This window comes from Lissotriton vulgaris, chromosome 10 (genome assembly GCF_964263255.1).
Source record: "Lissotriton vulgaris chromosome 10, aLisVul1.2, whole genome shotgun sequence".
Lineage (NCBI taxonomy): Eukaryota > Metazoa > Chordata > Amphibia > Caudata > Salamandridae > Lissotriton > Lissotriton vulgaris.
The window spans coordinates 56,687,353-56,708,375 of NC_141698.1; the positions used below are offsets into that span (position 1 = coordinate 56,687,353).

At 45.6% G+C, this 21,023-nt stretch overlaps 1 protein-coding gene across 2 annotated transcripts in view; it reads left to right on the forward strand.

The window, feature by feature from the left end:
• Positions 1-6,636, forward strand: part of COG7 (component of oligomeric golgi complex 7) — a 199,680-nt gene extending 193,044 nt beyond the window's left edge. For both annotated transcript variants that reach the window (XM_086940442.1, XM_086940443.1), the window contains exons 17-18: positions 5,007-5,150; positions 6,032-6,636. In XM_086940442.1, the coding sequence (XP_086796568.1) occupies positions 5,007-5,150; positions 6,032-6,198 (311 nt within the window). In that variant the 3' untranslated portion in view covers positions 6,199-6,636. The remainder of the gene's footprint in view (positions 1-5,006; positions 5,151-6,031) is intronic.
• Positions 6,637-21,023: the final 14,387 nt, after the last annotated feature.

The following is a 21,023-nucleotide window of genomic DNA, read 5'->3' on the forward strand; positions in this document are numbered from 1 at the left end:
CAACCTTCTTTGATTCACCTCATTCCTCCAAGCAGAAGGAGAAACTTCACAGTTTGGACCCAAAAAGAGCGTTTTCAATCTACATCGATCGCACCAAAGAGCATCGGGTGGACAATCAGCTCTTTGTTGCATTCACTGGTGCAAAGAAGGAGAAAGCAGTGCAGAAATAGTACATATCTAGATGGATTGTAGTCTGCATGAAGGTCTGCTACGCAGTGGCTGAATAGCGACCCCTGAGGGCTAGCAGGCTCATTAGTCCAGAGCTAAATCTACTACCACTAGTTAGGTTGCAGAGTTCCTGTCCTGGAGATCTGTCAGACTGCGATGTGGGTATCTTTGCCCGGTTGGTCCCCCATTACTTTTTGTTCTGAACCAGTTCCCAGACCCACCTGCGGGCAGGTATTGCTAGGGTATCTATTCTAAGGTAAGGAATCTGCAACTAGGAGTCTCTTTCAGATGAACAAGCTACTTACCTTCAGTAACGCCTTATCTGGTAGACACTCTCTCTAGCTGCCGATTCTTACAGAACCTCCCTGTTTCTGCAAACTGGTCTTCCTACCTAAAAAGGCCCATGTAGGCCCTTAGTTTCCGCACATTGGTCAATCAGTCTTATGAAGTGGCTCCGCGCTTCTGGGGCGGAAAGAGTCACATAAAGAAACTGATGTTAGTCTGCTGGGGTGGGATCTAAATAGGCACCACGAAGTGTTAAACCCTGACTACTGGTAATCTTCAAGTGAGTACCGAGAGTGTCAGGGAGGAAAGTTCTGTGCACGTTCAGTACAAAAAGAAAATTTCACCATGGTTAGATCTTCGAGTGTTCGCAAACCTGAAGGTTCATGAAGGACCAGAAGGCCCCATCACATTATAAGTGAGGCGCTTTGCCTCTCATCAGTTGTCGAGCTGCTGCTTGCTCTTCCATTTGGATCGGACATGGTATGTTGACGGACATTGGAAGCTTTATGAATAGATGGAACTTATCATGGCTCCCTGAATCATTATATTGTGGAGGATCGGCATACAGACGTCTCCCATATATGAACATTGGGAATTGCATAGTAGCTGAATCTTATATTGAGAAACATTTGATTTTACAAAAGCGGCGCTGACAAAACAGTAGTGTACAATAAGTCAGAAAAAAGCCTTGAGAAAGCCCGAATAGGGCAAAACGCGCGTCGGCTGTGGATCATTGTCATTTAAGAAATAAAATTTGAACTATCAACATCACATGGCTACTGGAAATGATAAAGCCTATTCCGACAAAGAATATTGATGGATAAAGAGTGCTAAAATGCACAAAGGATAAAAGTGACTATATATGATGTGCACTGGTGTGTTATTCTTGGCATTTTGACATTCTGCTGCAATACTTGTTGAGCAGGAGGTCTTTGTGGATGATCTAGGTGGATGCGCATCAAACACCAAAGTTGCATTCAATATTGAATGTGTGGATCTTGGTTTGTGGTTGAAGTGGACTTGATTAAGAGAACTTAAATTGATGTGCAGATCATTGTATAGCAAATCTACCCTTCTTTGTATTTTGTTCTCTTCCATTTGGATATTGACCAAGTAAAACTGACTTGGAACCAATGTAGAAGAGCAAAAGGAGGCCTGTTCTGATGGGCAGCACTGTTCCTGATTTACGCTATCTGTTGTGTTTCTGCTGACCTGCCTCAAGCTAATCGTACTGCTTTAGGAGTCCTTAAAAATGAGTTTTTGTGGAGGAAAATGCATCTATTAGAAAATGTACTGTCCTTGCTGAGGTTTTTCCTGTAGTTACATCCAACTTCCACCTCTTTTAGTTGATGTGTGTGCGACACTCTGTAAAGTTGCCTTGATGATCAGTGTTGTTTCCCAATCTTCTGTGGAGTAAAGTATTATTATCACATGCATCAGGAATATATGTCAGTGCAGCAAGATGAAGTCAGATGAATTTTGAGAAGGTGTAGCTTAAATAGTTGGCGAGAATTGCACTGAGCAAGTGACGCAGAATCCTCCATGGGGGTTCTTTGGAGGTCATCAACCGAGAAAATTTTGGAATAAGTGGGACCTATCATGCATTTTCGTACTGCACTTTAAAAAAATTTAGTTAAAAGGCCAGAGATTTTAGAGGCAGTTCTGAAGGGGTCATTCTAAAACAGTCCAACACTTTAAATTTTTGTTCATTTCTGCCTTCCGCTTCCTTTCAGGTTTCTATCCTGCTCCTTCTGAGATAGATATTAGTGCCACATCTCACCAAACAGATACATTACATTACAGACACCATATGTAGTTTCTAGGCTGCAACTGTGTTCAAAGCTGATGCTTTGGAAATTAGTATTGATGATCTTATAAAAAGCACCATATATAACAGTGACGTCAAGGCAATGCCAAGGTAATGTCTCTGCTAATAATCCTGTTGGATATGTTGGATGCTTTCAACACTATTGACCAGACTTTTGTAATTGGCCACTTATTTGATGTCCACGTGAATGGACTGCTCGGGATTTAGTTATGTCTTATTTTCCCTGATTGGACCCAACAAGTCCCTGTTCCTTTTGCCTCTGCAGTTCTGATCTTGCCTTGTAATTATTGAAGGGCTGTGCCATCCTCGAATTCTATCCAGTATGTTTGCCTGTTGTTTCTAATTATTCAAATCCTTGGCTTAAAATTCTCTATATATTCCCATTCCAAGAAACTTTTTGTGCAGATTGATTTCACCACAGCCAGCTGGCTAAGGCAATATCTTCTCGTCATTTCTAAGTAAATGCAACAAAATGTGTTGCATGTCGCTATCAGAAAAAGAGGGACCCTGGTCCATAATAATAAGAAAAATCGGATCTGAGTTTTGGTCTGACATCCTTAGACCCTGACCTTCTCCATACTGTGTGGTTATGAACTTCTGGGTGACACTTATTGCTTGCTCCCCATATTGGGCCTAAGTGAAGACTGTTTTTTAGAACTCTATATTGCAACACGCCCTCCCTTTAATGACACTCCCTTATCTCGTTCAGGTTGGTCTTTTGCTATGGTTCATTTGGATTTCCCCATATTTGATTACCGGGTTTGCAACGATTTCAGAACTGCACTGCTTGGTTACTTGCGAGAGCTGACAAGCGTCCCCATATACATTGTCTATCCGGGCTAGTCTGAACCGGCTCTCTGTCAACCTGTGCATTCAGTTTAAAGTGTTGTGTTTTGTACATTATTCTAGATATACAGCTGTTTTATTGTATGTTCAGTTTCTACACTAATTGCTATTAGAAACCTATGCTTTTCTCATCAAGGTCCTTCTCTGGCCATTTGTTTGAATTGGTCACTGTGGTAGTCGTGCCTTTTGAGTACTGGCTGCAAGGATGTGGACTCTGCTTCCATTGGAAATATATGCCTGTAAGTGTTATTGGACCAATATTGGGCCATTCAGACGCAACGTAAGACCTGGTTATTTTGTAGTGTCATTTGGATTTGCAGGTTGTTGGTAAGGCAGTGCCACAATACCTTTGGTAGATGAGCACTTAAGAAAATAACAGAATATGAATACCTACTTTACCACAATACTAACGATTGCCAGCTTATAGTACCATTCAAAGCCGTACTGGGCATCAGGTGTTTCGCCGAGAGGCTCGAAGTGTGAGCGGCCGGTTTTGCTGAGGGGGGATCTTACTTGGATGACAGTTTTGCAGTATCGGCCTCCAGTAACAAAATCAGCAGCATAATCCACTCAGCACTCACTTTCGGTTCCGTCCGCTCTGTGTTATGTAATACTTTATGGATTTAAAAGCACCCGCTACAGAGTTCCTTGTATATCCAGCATTTTCCAGGCAACATTTAAAGTGTCAGGCTGTCTCTGGTGAATAATCTTCCTGCTGGAGAGTGAGTGGCAGTTTTGACTCACCTAAGATAGTGCAGAGGGTTACTATGCCTGTTGCAAAGAACGTGTAACACGCAGATCACAGAACTGTATTTTATGTGGATAGCTCAGTGGGTTACTGCTTTTGTCACAGAGACCCTTTTCTTACTTGCTGTTCATAAATTACAGTTGTATTCTAGAACAGTGAGCTAGAACTGCCATCAAAGAGCTACATGCAAACTCCATGGAACGGATTAGAAAGACATTTTTTCCCAGTCTTTCATTATCATAATGTTGCTAAATAGGGTTTATTTGGGTGGAATTAAATTCTTATTAGTAAAGCTAACCCTAACCACTGAGTTACGTTTTGAATCCAGATTTTGTGCTTTTACAGACAAATCACTCTTAAAAAATGCCTACCAGGATGGATGACATGTAAATCTTGCACCTCGTAGTCCTTTTCTACTTATGTATTTTCTATACACTGATTTACACATGTATTATTCATTGTCTTTATGTGTGTGTACTGTAAAGGGCTCCGACACCCTACACTGGTGTGAGAGGTGCTATAAACAAGTGAAATATATGCGAACGATGGGCTAAGGAGAGATGAGCGGCACTGTTTGTGGGTGATAGTGAGAGAATCATTGAAGAGCCCCACAAAGGCTGTCTTTTCCTGGTGCTATGCAACATATGGCGGCTGCTCTGACAAAATTTGCCAGTGCTGTTTTCTGTTCCGACTCCAACCATGGTACCGATTTTTTGACCCTGAAGGGCCAACGGAGCAGTGCCAGTGCACCTAGGTTTAGACTTGTTGCATCAGTTACCGTGAGATTCAGTGCAGTTCTATTGTTCATTTTTTCCAGTTCAGGCTTGTGCCTGCTTGAGGATAGGATGGAGTCCACCAAAATGTCTGAAGGGTGCTTAGTAGGTTAGGTGAGTGTCTGCCCTGAGGAAACCGGCCCTGCACTTAATCTAAGGGATGCCTCCTTGATCATTTAATTGGCGATGATCATGAATATGTCCTTCTTAGTGGTTTGCAAACTCTTGCCCGCTTTGCCAGGTCCCAACTTGAGAATACCATCTCTGGTTCTCTGTGCTGAGTGTTGCTCAATGGTGCATAAAGTTTGGGTTGTCGAAGTTCTAACCCAGAATGAAATGTTTTTTCTCAATTCTTCAGGTGACGAGCTCCCCGAACTGGACAACATGGCAGACTACTGGCTGGGGTCCATTGCACGAGCCACCATGCAGACATACTGTGAAGTCATCTTGCATATCCCTGAGCTTACGCCACATGCAACCAAACAGCTGGCCACTGATATAGGTAATTGAGACAGATCTCTTTTAAAAAGTTTCTTTTATGATTACTGTATACAACAACAATCAATTTCAAATTTCCTTCCACTGAAGTTTAATTCCTGTCCTATCATCAAATGAGCTTTCTGTGCTCCTCTCTATCTACCCTTTACTTCTTTCCACCACCTTTGGTAGATTACATCATGTTTTTTCAGCTCTAGTCCCCCCAGCGATAACCTGGCTATCAGATCCAGACGTTTGCACCTCATAGTAGAGGGAGTCTTATGTCAACCTTCAGCTGTCCTGATGCACCACAGTCCTGCCATGGAGTAATTCTTGCTCTTTGAGCCTGGAAACCAGCACACAACTCCATGAATGCTCCTCCATTCTGACCTGCAACACTCTTTCCCTTTCGATTCCACCTTTAGTAGTGAAATACAACTTTGTACATGCAATGCTCACATTCAACACCCCCGCTAGTCCAGTGTTGAGGGTTATAAGTATACAATGCTCAGCAAAAGTACAGTTGCTAAACTGCATCAGACTCTACTGGCCCTCCGACACATCTGTGCTAAAGTATCTGTGTTGTGGTCTACAGCATACAAGCTCATGTACCACCTGGAACCACTCAGGCCCGGCCTGCATGATCCTGCTGTTCACCATAGGGACACACCTCTCCTGATGTACTGCTTTCCCAATCTGCATGACACTGCAACTGGGACACAATGTACAACAATACCAATCTACAAAAACCTGCATTTCCTGTACCGTGTCTTGCTCTTGACATGCAGCACCATTGCTGCCTGAAACTGCTTACAAATCATATTCATTTCAATCTCTGCAGAGTAAAATGTGCTAAGAAGAAAAAAAGTGCCTTTAGAATGTAATTTTTTTTCTCCACTTTGTTAGATTACTTGATGAATGTGATGGACGCTCTGGGTCTTCAGGCGTCGCGGACTCTGCAACAAATATTGACCCTGCTGAAGACCAAAGCGGAAGAGTTCAGGCCGACGGCCAAAGGACTGCCCAGGAGATTAGCCAGCACTATCGCCGCAATGCGGAATATTGACTATTAGTCTACTGTCCAGACAAGGCCTCCTCAGGAGCTTTCGGGGGACCAGCAAGGAAGGATCTTATAAGAATCATACTGCACCGAAATCAAAAGAATGCTCTGGTGGTGCCAGAGGTGGGTGCCAGGTTCTGGTATCATTCAGGCGATGAGGGGCTTCCGCAGAGCTCAGTCACACCCTCACTCCTGGCAAATCATGGCGGTTTTTTATTCAGCATCCAAGCGGTTAGCTGGGAGATTCTACATGGTTTCTAACTTGGGACATTTTCTAATTAACTTTTTATGCTGCAGAATGACCTGCATCTGCCCTAAAAACTATCAGTCAACAGATTTCAGATTCAAGTAATCTGTGATAAGGAGCTAATCAAATATAGCGTATAAAAGATGGCAGCTGCGTGGACAAATCCATGGAGGGTGAAGGAGCAATAAAATTGCAGTGTGCGAGTCTGATGTGTATCTTGATTTCTTCTGACACTTTGAAATGATTACATCTTTCAGAGCATGGCATTGTCGAATGTCTTCATGGCGTGAACGTTGAGCTCTATATAGTGCTCCAACTATAGTGGCCCTTTAAAAAGATTATGCTGCACTCCTACCACAACAATGGGACTTTGCAACATAATAGTGAGTACAGTAGTGCTGTCTGGAGTGATGTGACGGGACATAGCCAGTTTATCCAAAGGTCAAAGTCGATTAGCCTTTCCGCTTACGAAGCCATGTATGACCATAAAGCATGTTTGATAAACTCCATAGTTGGCAGTGCTAAGCATGTGCTTCACAACACACCTCAGTATTCTCATCTTTCAGTGACAGTGTTGGCACAATCAGTTCGAGGCATGTGGGCTGCTGAATTCATATCTGTGCATAGTCCGCCACCTAGTGTTGGGTCCGGATGATTGCACATTGTTGTCCTGGAAGAGTCTTCGAAGTATCACGAGATAGGTGGCTCCTCCCCTGGACTACAGTGCGCATGGGCATCGCCTCCATCTCCAGATTGTTTTTTTCCGCCATTGGGTTCGGATGTGTTTCGGTTCCTCTGTCGGAACCGATAGTTTGTTCTACTTTTTACTCGAGACCAAAAGGTCTTTAGGCTGGGCGTCGGTATAGTTGCGTACAGTTTTTCTATCTGACTCTCAGCTCCGATCTCTTACTGCCCTTCCACGTGCTTTCGACGCGGACGGGCCTACACTACACCCTTTGCTATGGAGCGGACCCCGTTCAAAAAGTGTCCGCTGTGTCACTCTAAATATTCGCACCTCGACGTGCACCCTGTGTGCAATACCTGCTTGTCACCGGATCACCGCGAGGACACCTGTATGGCGTGTTCAAAGTTCCGAAGCAAGAAGACTTTAAAGATCCGCCGGGCCAATCGGCTCCAGGCTCAGTTGTCTGCTTCGGCACCCCCACCAGATGACATTTTCCAGGAATCTGTCGAGGGAGAAGACGACGTGCGAGGGTCGGACTCTGGGCCCGCGTCCGAGGAGGAGACCTACGACGCGGGTGAGGAGGACTTTAACGAAGTCTCCGACGAGGTAGGGGACGACGACCAGGCTTGTGCCACGATGGGAGATAGCTCGGAGGAGGAGCATCTCCATACAGACTCAGGGGTTGTTCCCCTTCATGCGGCCCAGGTCGAGGGATCGCCTTCGGGCCTTACCCAAGATCTAACTATGAGTCCTACGTCCCCGCCTACGGGCCCGGTCACGGACATTTCTAAGCCATCACTTATGTTGAAGAAAACGAAAGTGAAGCCAACGGGTCACGCACCCTCGGATGCGAAACCGAAACTGAAAGTGGCGCTGGTGAAGAAGGTTCTGGAGGCGTCAACTTCCAAAAAAACCAAAATGGCCGACTTGAAGAGCCACGCCAAAATGGCCGACCCTAAGCCCTCTGGGTCGGCGCCAAAGGCGAAAGCCCCCGACGCGGCTGCGTCGGCGCCGAAGGGGGTCATGGACCCGAAGACTGTTCCGAGGAAACGTCAGGCCGACGACGCGACTAGACATGGGCCGTCGGGGCCGAAGAAGAAGTCTACCGGTGATCAGGCTCTCGAGGATGAGGGGTCGCTCGAGCCGGTTCAGCCCTCGGCAGCCTTTACGAAAAAATTGGGGGACTCCTTACAGCGGATCCGGAAGTCCACTGAGGTTCCTGCTCAGGACACCGTAGCGCCTACGCTGACGCCTAAGCCTACTAAAGAGCAGACGCCCATTCGTTTTACCCTTCCACCCAAGTCGGCGCCGAAGGCTTTCGCGCCGAAACAGGGCGGGCACGCAAAGGAGGTATTGACGCCGAAAGCTGCCTTGGTGGTGTCGAAGCTTCGGCTCCAACCGCTTGCGGTGGAGGAACGTCGTGAGGTGATCATCGACGCCAACACCGGAAAATTGTCGCTCCTCAAACGAAAGATTACGTCGGAGCCGGCCTTGGAACCTTTTAAGATTCCGCTCAAAAACAAGAAGTACTCTGCGGACTCTTCGGCTCTGATGGAACCTGTGTCCCCACAGGCCTTGGAACACTCGCCGACGCATTCCCCCGCGCCTGATGCGGACGAGGAAGATGCCGAGTACACCTATCCTGCGTACTCGGATCCGGAAGAGGAGCATGTGCCCTGGGCCGCAGGAGGCGACGCAGAAGACCCGCAGTCGGGTCAGGACACTCAACTTTTCGCCGCCAAGACGTCCCCGACAGAGGACTCGGCGGCCTTCAATGCCTTAATAGAGAGAGCTGCAGCGAACCATGACGTCGAACTGCACTCGGACCCCGTGGATGCGGACTTCTTATTCGATACCTTCTCGGTAGCCGAAAAGCAAGTCAAGACACTACCGATGCTTAAAGGGGTGCTGAAAAATGCACAGGAGGTTTTCAAGGAGCCCACCCGGGCGCGGGTGGTCAACCCTCGCATCGACAGGAAATATAAAGCGGCGCCCACAGATCCCACGTATATTAAGGGACACTTGCCATTGGACTCCCTGGTGGTTTCCAACGCTCGGAAGAGGGCGAATTCGCAGACTACTGGTGACGCTCCTCCCCCAGACAAAGAGTCCAAAGTCTTTGAGGCATCAGGCAAACGCATTGCTGCACAGGCAGCTAACATCTGGAGGATCTCTAACACCCAAGCCCTGCTTGCACGTTATGATAGGGCCCATTATGACACATTAGAGGCCATTCTGCAACACTTGCCTGACCAATACAAGGAGGCGGGGGAGATGCTCATTCAGGAGGGTAAACTCATTACAAATGCATCCATCAAATGTGCCCTGGATGTGGCAGACACTGCCTCCAGGGCTATCAATACAAGTGTGTTACTTAGACGCCATGCCTGGCTTCGAATCTCGGGGTTCAAACCCGACATCCAAACCACGATATTGAGTCAAATAGTGAATCCTGACCATCTGTTTGGCACTGAGGTGGATGCCTCCCTAGGAAAGATGAAAAAAGATACCGAAACTGCCAAATCTATGGGAGCTTTACAAAGTCAGCAGTTTCGGGGTGGTTCCTTTCGCCGCTCCAATTCAAGAGGCACCTCTAGGGGACAGGCATCCCAGTCCACACAATACTACAAGGGTAACACCCAGACCTCGTATAACAACAACAAGGGCAGGGGTGGCTACAGAGGCAATAATATCAAAGGCAGGGGACGTGGAAACAATGGCTCCAGGTCCACCACCACCAACAAGCAGTGACGTCTTGTCACTGCCCCCCGATCACACAACACCTGTCGGGGGGAGACTCCAGCAGTTCCTGCCGGCGTGGAGGTCCATCACCACGGACAGGTGGGTGAGGTCTCTTATCCAGTACGGGTACTGTCTAGAACTTACGTCCATTCCACCGGACATACCGCCAAGAAGCCGTGCTATGTCCGGCGAGCACTTGACCTTGTTGCAGCAAGAAGTTCTGGTCATGCTGCAAAAAGGGGCGATAGAGCTCGTTCCATTGCAAGAGCGGGGAACAGGGGTTTACTCCCTGTATTTTTTGATCCCCAAAAAGGACGGATCACTCAGACCGATCCTGGACCTCAGGCCCCTGAACTGGTACATCAACTCGGAGCACTTCCATATGCTCACATTGCAGCAGGTGCTTCCCCTGCTTCAGCAGGGGGACTTTCTAGCTACGCTGGATCTGAAGGACGCCTATTTTCATATTCCCCTGCATCCTTCCCACCGAAAGTATCTCTGATTTACGATCTTAGACCAGCATTACCAGTTCAGAGTCCTGCCGTTCGGGGTCACCACGGCACCAAGAGTATTCACGAAATGCCTAGCGACTGTGGCGGCGCATCTCCGTCGCCTCCACGTCTTTCCATACCTGGACGACTGGCTCATTCAAGCAAAGACGGAACAGCAGTGCGTAGACCACGTGTCACGCACCATTCACCTCCTGCACGATCTGGGATTCTCTCTGAACTACCCAAAGTCCCATCTCCAGCCCGCCCACGTGCGACAGTATCTGGGCGCGACAATCGACACTCTGGCAGCCACTGCGCAGCCGAATTCAGTGAGAATCGCCAGTATCCAGGCGCTGATCCAACGATTCAGACCCCAGCACTCGCTTCCAGCGAAGGTGTTCATGCAGTTGATAGGCATGATGGCCTCCTGCATCTCCATTGTCCCGCACGCGAGACTACATATGCGTCCGCTTCAGGAGTGCCTAGCACGTCAGTGGACTCAGGCTCATGGGCAACTGACAGACCTAGTGTTGGTGAGCGGTCGGGCGTACAACTCTCTGCATTGGTGGAATCCACAAAACCTTTGCAAGGGCCGACCATTCCAAGAGCCTGTCCCACAGATCATCCTGACGACGGACGCCTCTCTCCAGGGATGGGGAGCGCATGTACTCCACTACACTGTGCAGGGACTATGGACACTTCAGCAAAGGAAGATGCACATCAATGTGTTGGAACTGATGGCAATCTTCATGGCCTTAAAGGCGTTCAAAGTACATCTGTGCAACAAGGTCGTGTTGATCCGGACGGACAACATGACGGCCATGTACTACATCCAGAAGCAGGGAGGTACACACTCTCCACAGCTGTCTCATCTGGCTCAGAGCATGTGGAAGTGGGCCATTCAGAGGAACATCTTCCTCATGGCAGAGCATCTCCCGGGCAAGGACAATCAAATGGCAGATCTGCTCAGCAGGCACAGCCATCAGATGCACGAGTGGGAGATACATCCATCAGTACTCCAACCGTACTTCCAAAAGTGGGGTCATCCAGAGATAGACCTGTTCGCCACAAAGGAGAACGCAAAATGCCAAAGCTTCGCCGCCAGATTCCCACACCCCCAATCACAGGGCAATGCGATGTGGATGAACTGGTCAGGCAGATTTGCGTACGCTTTTCCCCCAGCTCCTCTGATACCGCTGGTGGCACGCAAGCTCAGGCAGCACTCGATGACTCTCATCCTAGTTCCTCCAACGTGGGCTCGCCAACCATGGTACACCACGTTTCTAGAACTGTCCGTGGTACCGCATGAAAGGCTTCATCTCACTCCCAGCCTTCTGACGCAGAGCCATGGCGACATTCAGCACCCAGATCCGCAACAGCTCAACCTGGCGATCTGGCTCCTGAAGTCCTAGAGTTTGGCTACCTCAATCTTCCTCCCGATTGCATGGACATCATTCGGGAGGCAAGGAAGCCCACTACTAGAGCTTGTTATGCGGCTAAATGGAAGAGGTTTGTCATCTACTGTGTGGACCACAGCATTGACCCGCTAGATGCTTCCATTCAAAACATCATATGCTACCTCTTTCACCTGTATCAATGTAATCTAGCGTACTCTTCCATCCGCATTCACCTGTCTGCTATGGCAGCATACCTCCAGAATAGGCAGCACCAGTCACTCTTTAAGGTCCCTGCTATCAAGGCTTTTCTGGAAGGACTCAAAAGGGTCATTCCACCAAGGACTCCACCAGCTCCAGAATGGAACCTCAATGTGGTTCTTACAAGACTGATGGGTCCTCCCTTTGAGCCACTGCACTCCTGTGAGCTCCAGTTTTTAACTTGGAAGGTTGCGTTCTTAGTAGCAATTACATCGCTACGGAGGGTTAGCGAGCTGCAGGCGCTCACCATCCAAGAACCTTTCTTCCAGGTACATGCTAACAGGGTGGTGCTCCGCACTAACCCTAAATTCTTACCCAAAGTGGTCTCACAGTTCCACATAAACCAAACAATTGAATTGCTGGTGTTTTTCCAAAACCCAGAGACGCTGGCGGAGCGTATGCTCCACACTCTTGATGTGAAAAGGGCCTTGATGTACTATGTGGACAGGACAAAAGATTTCCGCAAAACCAAGCAACTTTTTGTTGCTTTTGCCACACAACACAAGGGAAATGCAATCTCCAAAGCGGGGATTGCTAGATGGATAGTAAAGTGCATTCAGATCTGTTACGCTAAAGCTAAGCGCACTCTCACTATCCCACCGAGGGCCCACTCCACTAGGAAGTTGGGGGCCTCTATGGCTTTCTTAGGTAACATTCCCTTAGAAGACATCTGTAGAGCAGCCACATGGTCTACCACACATACTTTCACTAAGCACTACTGTGTAGACGTGCATTCCAAACAGCAGGCAGCTGTTGGTCAGGCTGTTCTAAAAACGCTTTTTCAGACTGCTGCAGCTGGCACGGGCGGCCGCCGTTAATGAAGGGACTGCTATGTATTCTATGCACAGATATGAATTCAGCAGCCCACATGCCTCGAACTGCAAATGCTACTTACCAGTATGCATCTGTTCTTGGCATGTAGGGCTGCTGACATTCATATCGCCCACCCTCCTCCCCGGCGCCTGTAGCAGCTGCAGTATTTATTCATATACACACATATGCTCATAGCATGGTCATCACTCACTTTCTTCACTCCATCTCTGCCAATGGCTAAAAACAATCTGGGGATGGAGGCGATGCCCATGCGCACTGTAGTCCAGGGGAGGAGCCACCTATCTCGTGATACTTCGAAGACTCTTCCAGGACAACAATGTGCAATCATCCGGACCCAACACTAGGTGGCGGACTATGCACAGATATGAATGTCAGCAGCCCTACATGCCAAGAACAGATGCATACTGGTAAGTAGCATTTGCATTTCTCTTCAGCAGATATCATTCAGCACTATAGTTCACTCTGTTAGATGGCCAGGTTTTCTAGGTATGTCCAAGGCAGGGCTGACTCTTCAGAGTCACCTTTATCGACATTACAGCACGGCTCCGCTCTTAGCGTGCACTGCAGCGGGCCCTTTCTATCCATACTTCTACTCACCACCCAGCTGCAGTTTCTTCAGGTGCAGACCCAAAGTGCCATACTCTTCATCTGTTCTTGTTCTCACCATCCTGTGGTAGCTGAGGGGTGGCTGCCACTGTGTCCTGCCTATCGCCATAATTTTTCTGCAAATGCTGATCATGTCTGCAAAGATTTATTATTAAGCATTTTAGTAATGATACCTTCTCTAAAGTACAAGAAATGTATATTATCAGCAGGCCTCAAAAAATCCTAAAATTGTTACTAGACCTGCAGGTCTAGTGACTTAAATAATATACTCGACCTAATTATAATGCTCGTGACCCATAAACTGGTTTAAAATTATGTGATCCTGGTCAAGTATTTTAATTCACTGAGACAACGTTTTCTTCTTGCTCACACATAAGAGCACCTTCAAATACGCAAGTTCGGCATGTCTGCTGTACAAAAAACTATTTTATTTGATTTAATTGGATAAACCTTTGCTCCATATATAATACAGATCTTGCCACATATAGGATACACATGACCTCTGACTTGCCTCAGTTCATTAACCGTATTGTCATCAGCGTGTGGGCAGGAATGTTTCTTAAATCAGGTTTAAAAACTGTCACTTTTATTAAATACATAACTAAAGCATAAAGTAGCAGCACACTGTCATTTGCAATCAGCAGACTTTACATTCAAATAGCCACAGAATTCCCCTCTGACATGTTGTTATAAAACTATATAGTGCACAATGTCTGGAAATCGAGTTTCTGCAAATATTTGTCATTTGCACATCACCAAGTAAAGTCTGCTGATTTGTTATGCTCCTATGTTAATCATTGTTTGCATCACACTTCTGAATTACAAAAGAATAGTTTCATAATTCCTGATATATACTTGTACTATTCATTTACAAGCTGTTTAAATGTGGTTAGAAAAAAAACCTGACCTTTTACAGCCTTTTTCCACAAATATTGTCAGGTAACTCACTTGACAAAAAGCACTACCTATACCAAGAGAAAGAAAATTAAACACCTTTTTCCAGGAACAGATGAGCATCAATTCATAAAAACAAACTGAAAGTTGACCTCTGTCCTTGAACAAACTGCAAATGTGTCCAAACGGAAAGCAGATTTAAAGGCCTCTTTATTGCTCATTCACTTTCTGAAAGAAAAGAACACCTGTTCCTTTCAGCTCAAGTTACCAGCAGGGATGAGTAAATTCTAAAAATAGCTCGACCTGATAAAATCTCCCTTGCAATTGCGAGTGGTGTTTTCGAGGCTTGTTAAGAAGGAAAACTCTCCCCTCACAAAATCGAGATTATGAATGGCTAAACGGCTCCTTTCACCAGGTGAGGAAAGAAGGGAGAGGATAATGATAATTCAAGACAGAAAAAGGATCAGAAATAAATTAAGCATGTGAATCTACCTAATTATGCCCATTTAGCATCAGTTATGACGTTAGAATGTTAGGATCTCCTTTGAATATAATGGAGAGGCTCGGGGCTAATAATAGCTGGTATAGGCCTCTGCTCCAACGCTCCAATGTTTGTCTTTCTGTTGCTCCCTTTTTTATTACAAACATTTTACCCTCAGTGGGTGGAATGTTCTAATAGCCTTATACCCCTTCTGCCTTGGACTATGCTGGTTGTTAAAAGTCCTCTCCCTCCATATAGGCCCTCACCTGTGGCTCAGACCTGTAACTTGTGTGCAGGCCCTTTATCAATCGGTATAACCCTCGGCAGCAGGCTATAAGGCTATATTATTTGGTTTATATAAGGGAAAGTTTAAAGGTAGAGAGGAAACACTAGCCGATTCCATATCATTGCATTCCAAGGCATTTATTTGGTTAATTACTTACTTTTCAGTGTTATTCCATAGCTTTATCGCTTTTTTGTCAAAAGCATTGTTGCTCTATCAAAATCACAATTGGGGATACTGGTGCTCATACAGTGAACCTTCTCACGATGCCCGCAGGGTCCCAGGTATCAGCTGCAGTGCATGGCTCTTTTATGTCACCCTTTCTCTTCCCACTCTTCTACAATCTTCTGCCTCTTGGCCTCAGCATGTGTACATATATACTACAGTCACTGCAAGCCCTGTGCTCACACACATCCGTGAAACTGAAGTATTCCTATTTTTATTTTACCCTCAGCACTTTCTGCCATTCAAAATGAACACTTTTCAACCATGCCTATAAATACTTGGGAAAATTCATAACTTTCCTCAAAATATCCCAGGATTATTGGAATAATAAATATTTAAGTCCCCTGGAATTTTTTGGGGAAAGTTGCGATTTCCCCAAATATTCTAGGACTTGCGTCAAAATAGTAATTTTGGCCTTCCAGTGTCCGTCATGCCCACGGCTGCCCTCAGGGCACAGTTCAGGGCAAGAAACACTAACGAGCTGCTTCTGAGAACAGAGGCCTGTAATGTATTGGCCAGTCAACATTTGGCTGAATGGCTATATGCCAATGTATCGCAGGCTGCAGGCTTGTACTGTCAATGGCACTACCTGTGTGCGAATGTGATAGGCGGAAGGGAAGATAGCACTGTTCCTTCAGGATGGCAGCTTGGTGCAGCCCCACATGCTGCAGTGTAGTTCCTATATTCCCAATAGGCTCTGCGCATTGGAATAACATAAACAATAGCTTAGACGTAGGACTACGGTCGACTAGGTCTCTATTGAATATGTTAGACTTAATTGTTTGTGCCAGCTAGCTCAGAGGTCACTAGAAACTTTCTCAAATAAACCGGAAGGCATTTAGCTTTCCTGAATAGACAAGAAGGGATTAGCTTCTGACAACCATATCACATGACAACTTTGTTCCCCCTGCAATAAGGAATATATCTCTAGAGTCGCGGAAACAATTGATAGCTATTTTACTCAGTCAATCGTGCATGCTTCGTTTCACCAGAAATGCAGAGAAATAGAGAGACGGGCGTTTTCAATAAAAGGGTTATTTATTGAGCAGTCTTCTTTCTCATGCAAGAGAAATGAATTGCCACAATTGCAATACTTGTCATAAAGTAAAGTGCGTACAGTAAAAGGAGTATTATGAAATAATACTGTAAAAGCATTTATGTGGTTTCTAAGCCATATGATACTTAAAATGGATAAAATGCATACAATGATAAAATAATGACTAAACATACTCAACTGGTGTTTCTAAGATACGCCTACCCCAGTGTACCTAACCTAAGCCTAGTACAGAGGTCTTCAAACTTTTTGATGCCGAGACCCCCCTGTCAAAAAACTTTAGGCATAAGGACCCCCTTCTGACCAAAATATCAAGAACTTGGTACTCACCATCATCGACAACCAAAAGCGCCCTAAATTCCCACGGCAAATCATTTTACGGTGGTGAAATAGAATTAAACAGTGTTTAGCAAAACCAAAGGTTAGTGGGTGACTGTGGGCCGTGGTCTTTTGGGTTTTGTTATTTGTTTCAGTTTTTGGTAACCATCTTGGCCAAGTGAACAATAAATTCTGAAGGCCATGAGAAAATGCTAAGAGGCTGGCTGCCGGAGGGTCCAGTCACCTAGGCTATAATTATATTCACGCGGTACAAGTACGGCCATGGGGTATGCCCTTGTGATTTGTGTGCTTGAGCTATACTCAAAGGTCATCTTGAAGCAGACAACCTATGCTCACGGTACATCTATTGTCCCTAGCAGGTGACCTATGACCTCTTTCACGTCAGTGCCCCTAGAAGTGCCCTTCTTTTCAGGCCACACATTCAGTACAGTGGGAGGCTTAGTGTCTGGAATTGTGAACACGTGTGCCCATGCACTTGGTGCAGGACAACATGTTGCATGGTCAGACTGGCTCAACTGAGCCTTCGTCTTGGAAAGGCCTTCGCAGGGTGAGGGTCAGAAGAGAGGCTGTGAAAGGTATCAAAATACACTCAATGTTAAAATAGCTCAATTTGAAATACCATGCCCAAGCCTTTGCAGAGTTCTACACATGAACAAATGGCCAGCACTTTTCTTTGGAAATGGTGGCAACCAGTATCAGATTAAACGGCTGCAACAAGAATGAAAACGGAAAGCACACTGAAAATAAACATTTGAAAGTCATAAAAATGAACTGGAGCCTTTGCCCCAACCCTGGAGTTTATATTGAAGTATATTTCAGCTTCAAGGCCACATGTGAGACCTAGATATTTGACCTGCATAACTCAATTAAAAAAGTAATACATTTGAGTGCTTGTAAAATGTACTGTGAGGAAGCTAGTAGGGAGATTCAGTAAGCAAATGTGGTTTATCCTAATCTGCTCCAAATTAAGACAATTTAGTGGGCAACATAATAGTACCATCAAAACCCACACCGCTCCATTGTGGTGCTGCTTATTTGAGCAAAGACTGCACAACCAAATGTGTTTAATAATATTGGAATTGTATAGGCTTTACCATGTAATATTTTGATACTGTGAAAATATTTGGCTTTGTCAATTATTGAAAAAATACAGTCTCCATTCAGACAAATAACATGAGCATTGACACTTTCATTTAACCATGCTGCCTGAATTTTTCTCTGCAGTGATATTTAAGCAAACGTAAAATCAATGATGTTTCAGACATCAACTTTGTCATCTTCAGTAGTCCATTCACTGCACTTAACTTACTAACAAGTTAGTCTCTATAAGCTTAGTTGAAAAGTAAAAAATATATATGTATAGCATCATTTTACTTAGTTAACAACTTTTCGAGCATTTCACAGTGAATGTCCATTGTCAGCAGCATCAATCCCCACACGGACGTGCCGTGTTTAAAGACAAACATTCTCTCTTCCATGGTGTTTCTCTGGAGCAATAAATGACATCGACCACGGAGTTCAGGCAGCATAAATAAATAGACACACATGCAGGAAAGAATAAGAAAACTGACAGAACACAGAAAATAAAAATTAACCGGAGCCTTTGCCCAAATCCCCTCATGGCTCAATCAGGGAAACAAATAAGGATCTGTGTGCGTGTGTGTGTGTGTGTGCGCGAGATAGTTTCAGTGTATGTCTGCAGCGGAGAAGAGGCAGGATTGAACTGGGAAGCTTTGGGTTGCCATGGAAATCAGCGGAAGTAACAAGGAAGAGGCAGCAACGAGCCACAAAGCACGAGGTGAAAGCAGGGATGCCAAAGAAGGCAGCAGTGACTGCGTGGAATATTGCAGAACTCCCTCGAAGTACAGGCTGCATTGCAAAGGTTCTGGTCCATCTTTGTGGACAAAGTTTGCGGGCATTTTCTGGTATGCCTGCTGCAGTCTCTGATTGGAGGACAGGTTTTGATTACGTAGCCACATTATGATTGGCTTATTTTACCTAGTCCTCCAATCAGAAAGCCTCCTGAGATGCAAGTATTTCTAATCCAAAACGAAGAGGAAACGTTTTGGAGTCGAGGCAGACGTGAGGCTGGTGAATGCGCGACCCCCTTCTGATGACTCTGCGGCCCCCCTGGGGGTCGCGCCCCATAGATTGAAGACCTCTGGCCTAGTACGTGGGAAGGAGAAGATGAGTTACAGTTTTTTGCCAAGAATCTGAGTCACGAATTCTCTATGGGTCTAATCCGCTCCGTACCTTAGGTATAGAATGAAGGAGGTCTGTTATCTCTCACTCAGGACTCGATCTCCCAGAAACCCGCAAGGGTGTCAGGGAAACACTGGAGCTGGATTTCTCGGCAAGAGAAAAGACAGCGTCTCTCTGTGCGTCAGCAGGGAGGGTCGGTTTCCTTCGGCACTCGCATCAGCTGGGCGTTGGGCAAATAGATAGCCGATCTGCTCCAAACCACTGTGTGTTGCTTAAGGCAGATGCTGGTATATTTATACCTGGAAGGTGCCGAGTTTGACGTAAGCTTGGACATAAAACGTCACTAAGAACTGGCAGTTCTTTCAGGAGTTCTAGGACAAATCAAAACAGAAGCAGGGGAAATTCCCGGGCTGCTAGAGGCTTGGTTTGTTTAAGAACGCGTTGTACTTTCTAGGAGTCTATGGGAGTAGCCTTGCTGTATTTGGACTGCATTGGCTATGACTTAATATGGATATGATTCTTATGCCTTTATAAGGATATGATTTATTATAACCACACAAGGGCATAAATCGGGAATATCTAATTAGGGTCCTAGATACATTCACAACAATACTTTACCAGCGTCCGCTGAAAATGGACAGGTGAACGGTGAATTAATGGCACTGTCTGGGTGGGTATATTTTTGACAGGGTGGGAACTAAGGATTGTGTTGATGCGTTCTTGTGTGTGCGCGCGCAGGCGCAAACGTCAGTTTATACATATATGTGTGTGTGTGTTTATGTACGTTAGTTGATGCAGCAATTTCCATGGTGTAGTATTGCCATTCTAGGCCTTACAGTGGCTCTTACATAGGATGCCCTCATTCTGTAAATAGGGGCTCTTCATGCAATATGGTGGCCATGATGTAAGGTGGATTTCTTTCGCTTATTAAGACAGTCGAAGCATTATAATGGCCTAGGCATAAAATGTCTTTTGTTGTCATATTTTGGGCACTCTAGGAATTATAGTCTCTTTGGCAGAAGGTGACTTTCCTTAGCATGTTACAAGTAGTCTTGGCATGCCGGTGGCTCGTGCAAGGTGGCGCCACTTGTCATATTATTGAAGTTTACACATTCCAATCCTGTACACAAGCATATGACTAACATTTTAAAGTTGTAGAATGAGAACAGAATAATAATTTAATCAGTAACAGAAATGTGGAAAACTGGACAATATGGTGAGAGAGGGTTCGGCTGCCCGCGACGCTATTGTAGTTTGTAATGGTGCGTATTAGGCCGTTATCCAACTGTTTATATTGGTAGAAGTTAACTAAAAAGAAATGGTGGGCTGGTGTGAAGTTTTGGAGTAACAATGGCATCTGATTTAAAATGTGCATGAAGAATTAGGATCTTGGGAACTGGCGGGAGAAGGAATGACTTGGAAGAATCAGAAAGATGAGAGGTACTATCAATTTTGGAGTAGGAAGTAAGTGATGGTTATGGGGAGAGAGGGCATTCCGATTCCTCAGATACAGGGGAGTAGGAGGACTTCTGAGAGAGATCGAGGGCCCCATCGCCCAGCTGCGCCATATGGTGCTACCACAATGCGTCCATGTTGCCAGCAGTGGGGTGTCTGCTTCAGGGACAACACAGTATAAACTTCAACTTGGCAGTATTATGATATATGTGCAGGGTGTTTATCTACAAGTGTAGTTGAACAGTCTGGTTTTGCGTATCCGCATGCAAAGAGGCCTTACGTTTTTGCGTTATCAAATTCATAAAGATATTTTGGATATGATGACAATAGATACATCTCTCTACATAGCTACACTTATGCTTCTACTTATTAGCTTCATCATTATTGCAAAACTGAAGTAGCGACAGCTGAGTCCTTAGTGGCCTTTACATCAGCATCTGTGAGACCGGATACTTTAAGCCTGCAAGGCATAGGTGCCAGTTGTATTAAAACAGAAATCCGCTTTCAAGAAGTGACTACTTCAAGCCCTGCTGCAATTATGAATTCCCATCCAGATGTTCGGCCTGGGTCATGTTGCTCGGAAAGGGGGACTCTGTGGTAATCAACTTGTAGTAGGCTTCAATGATTGTAGAATATGTTATGTTT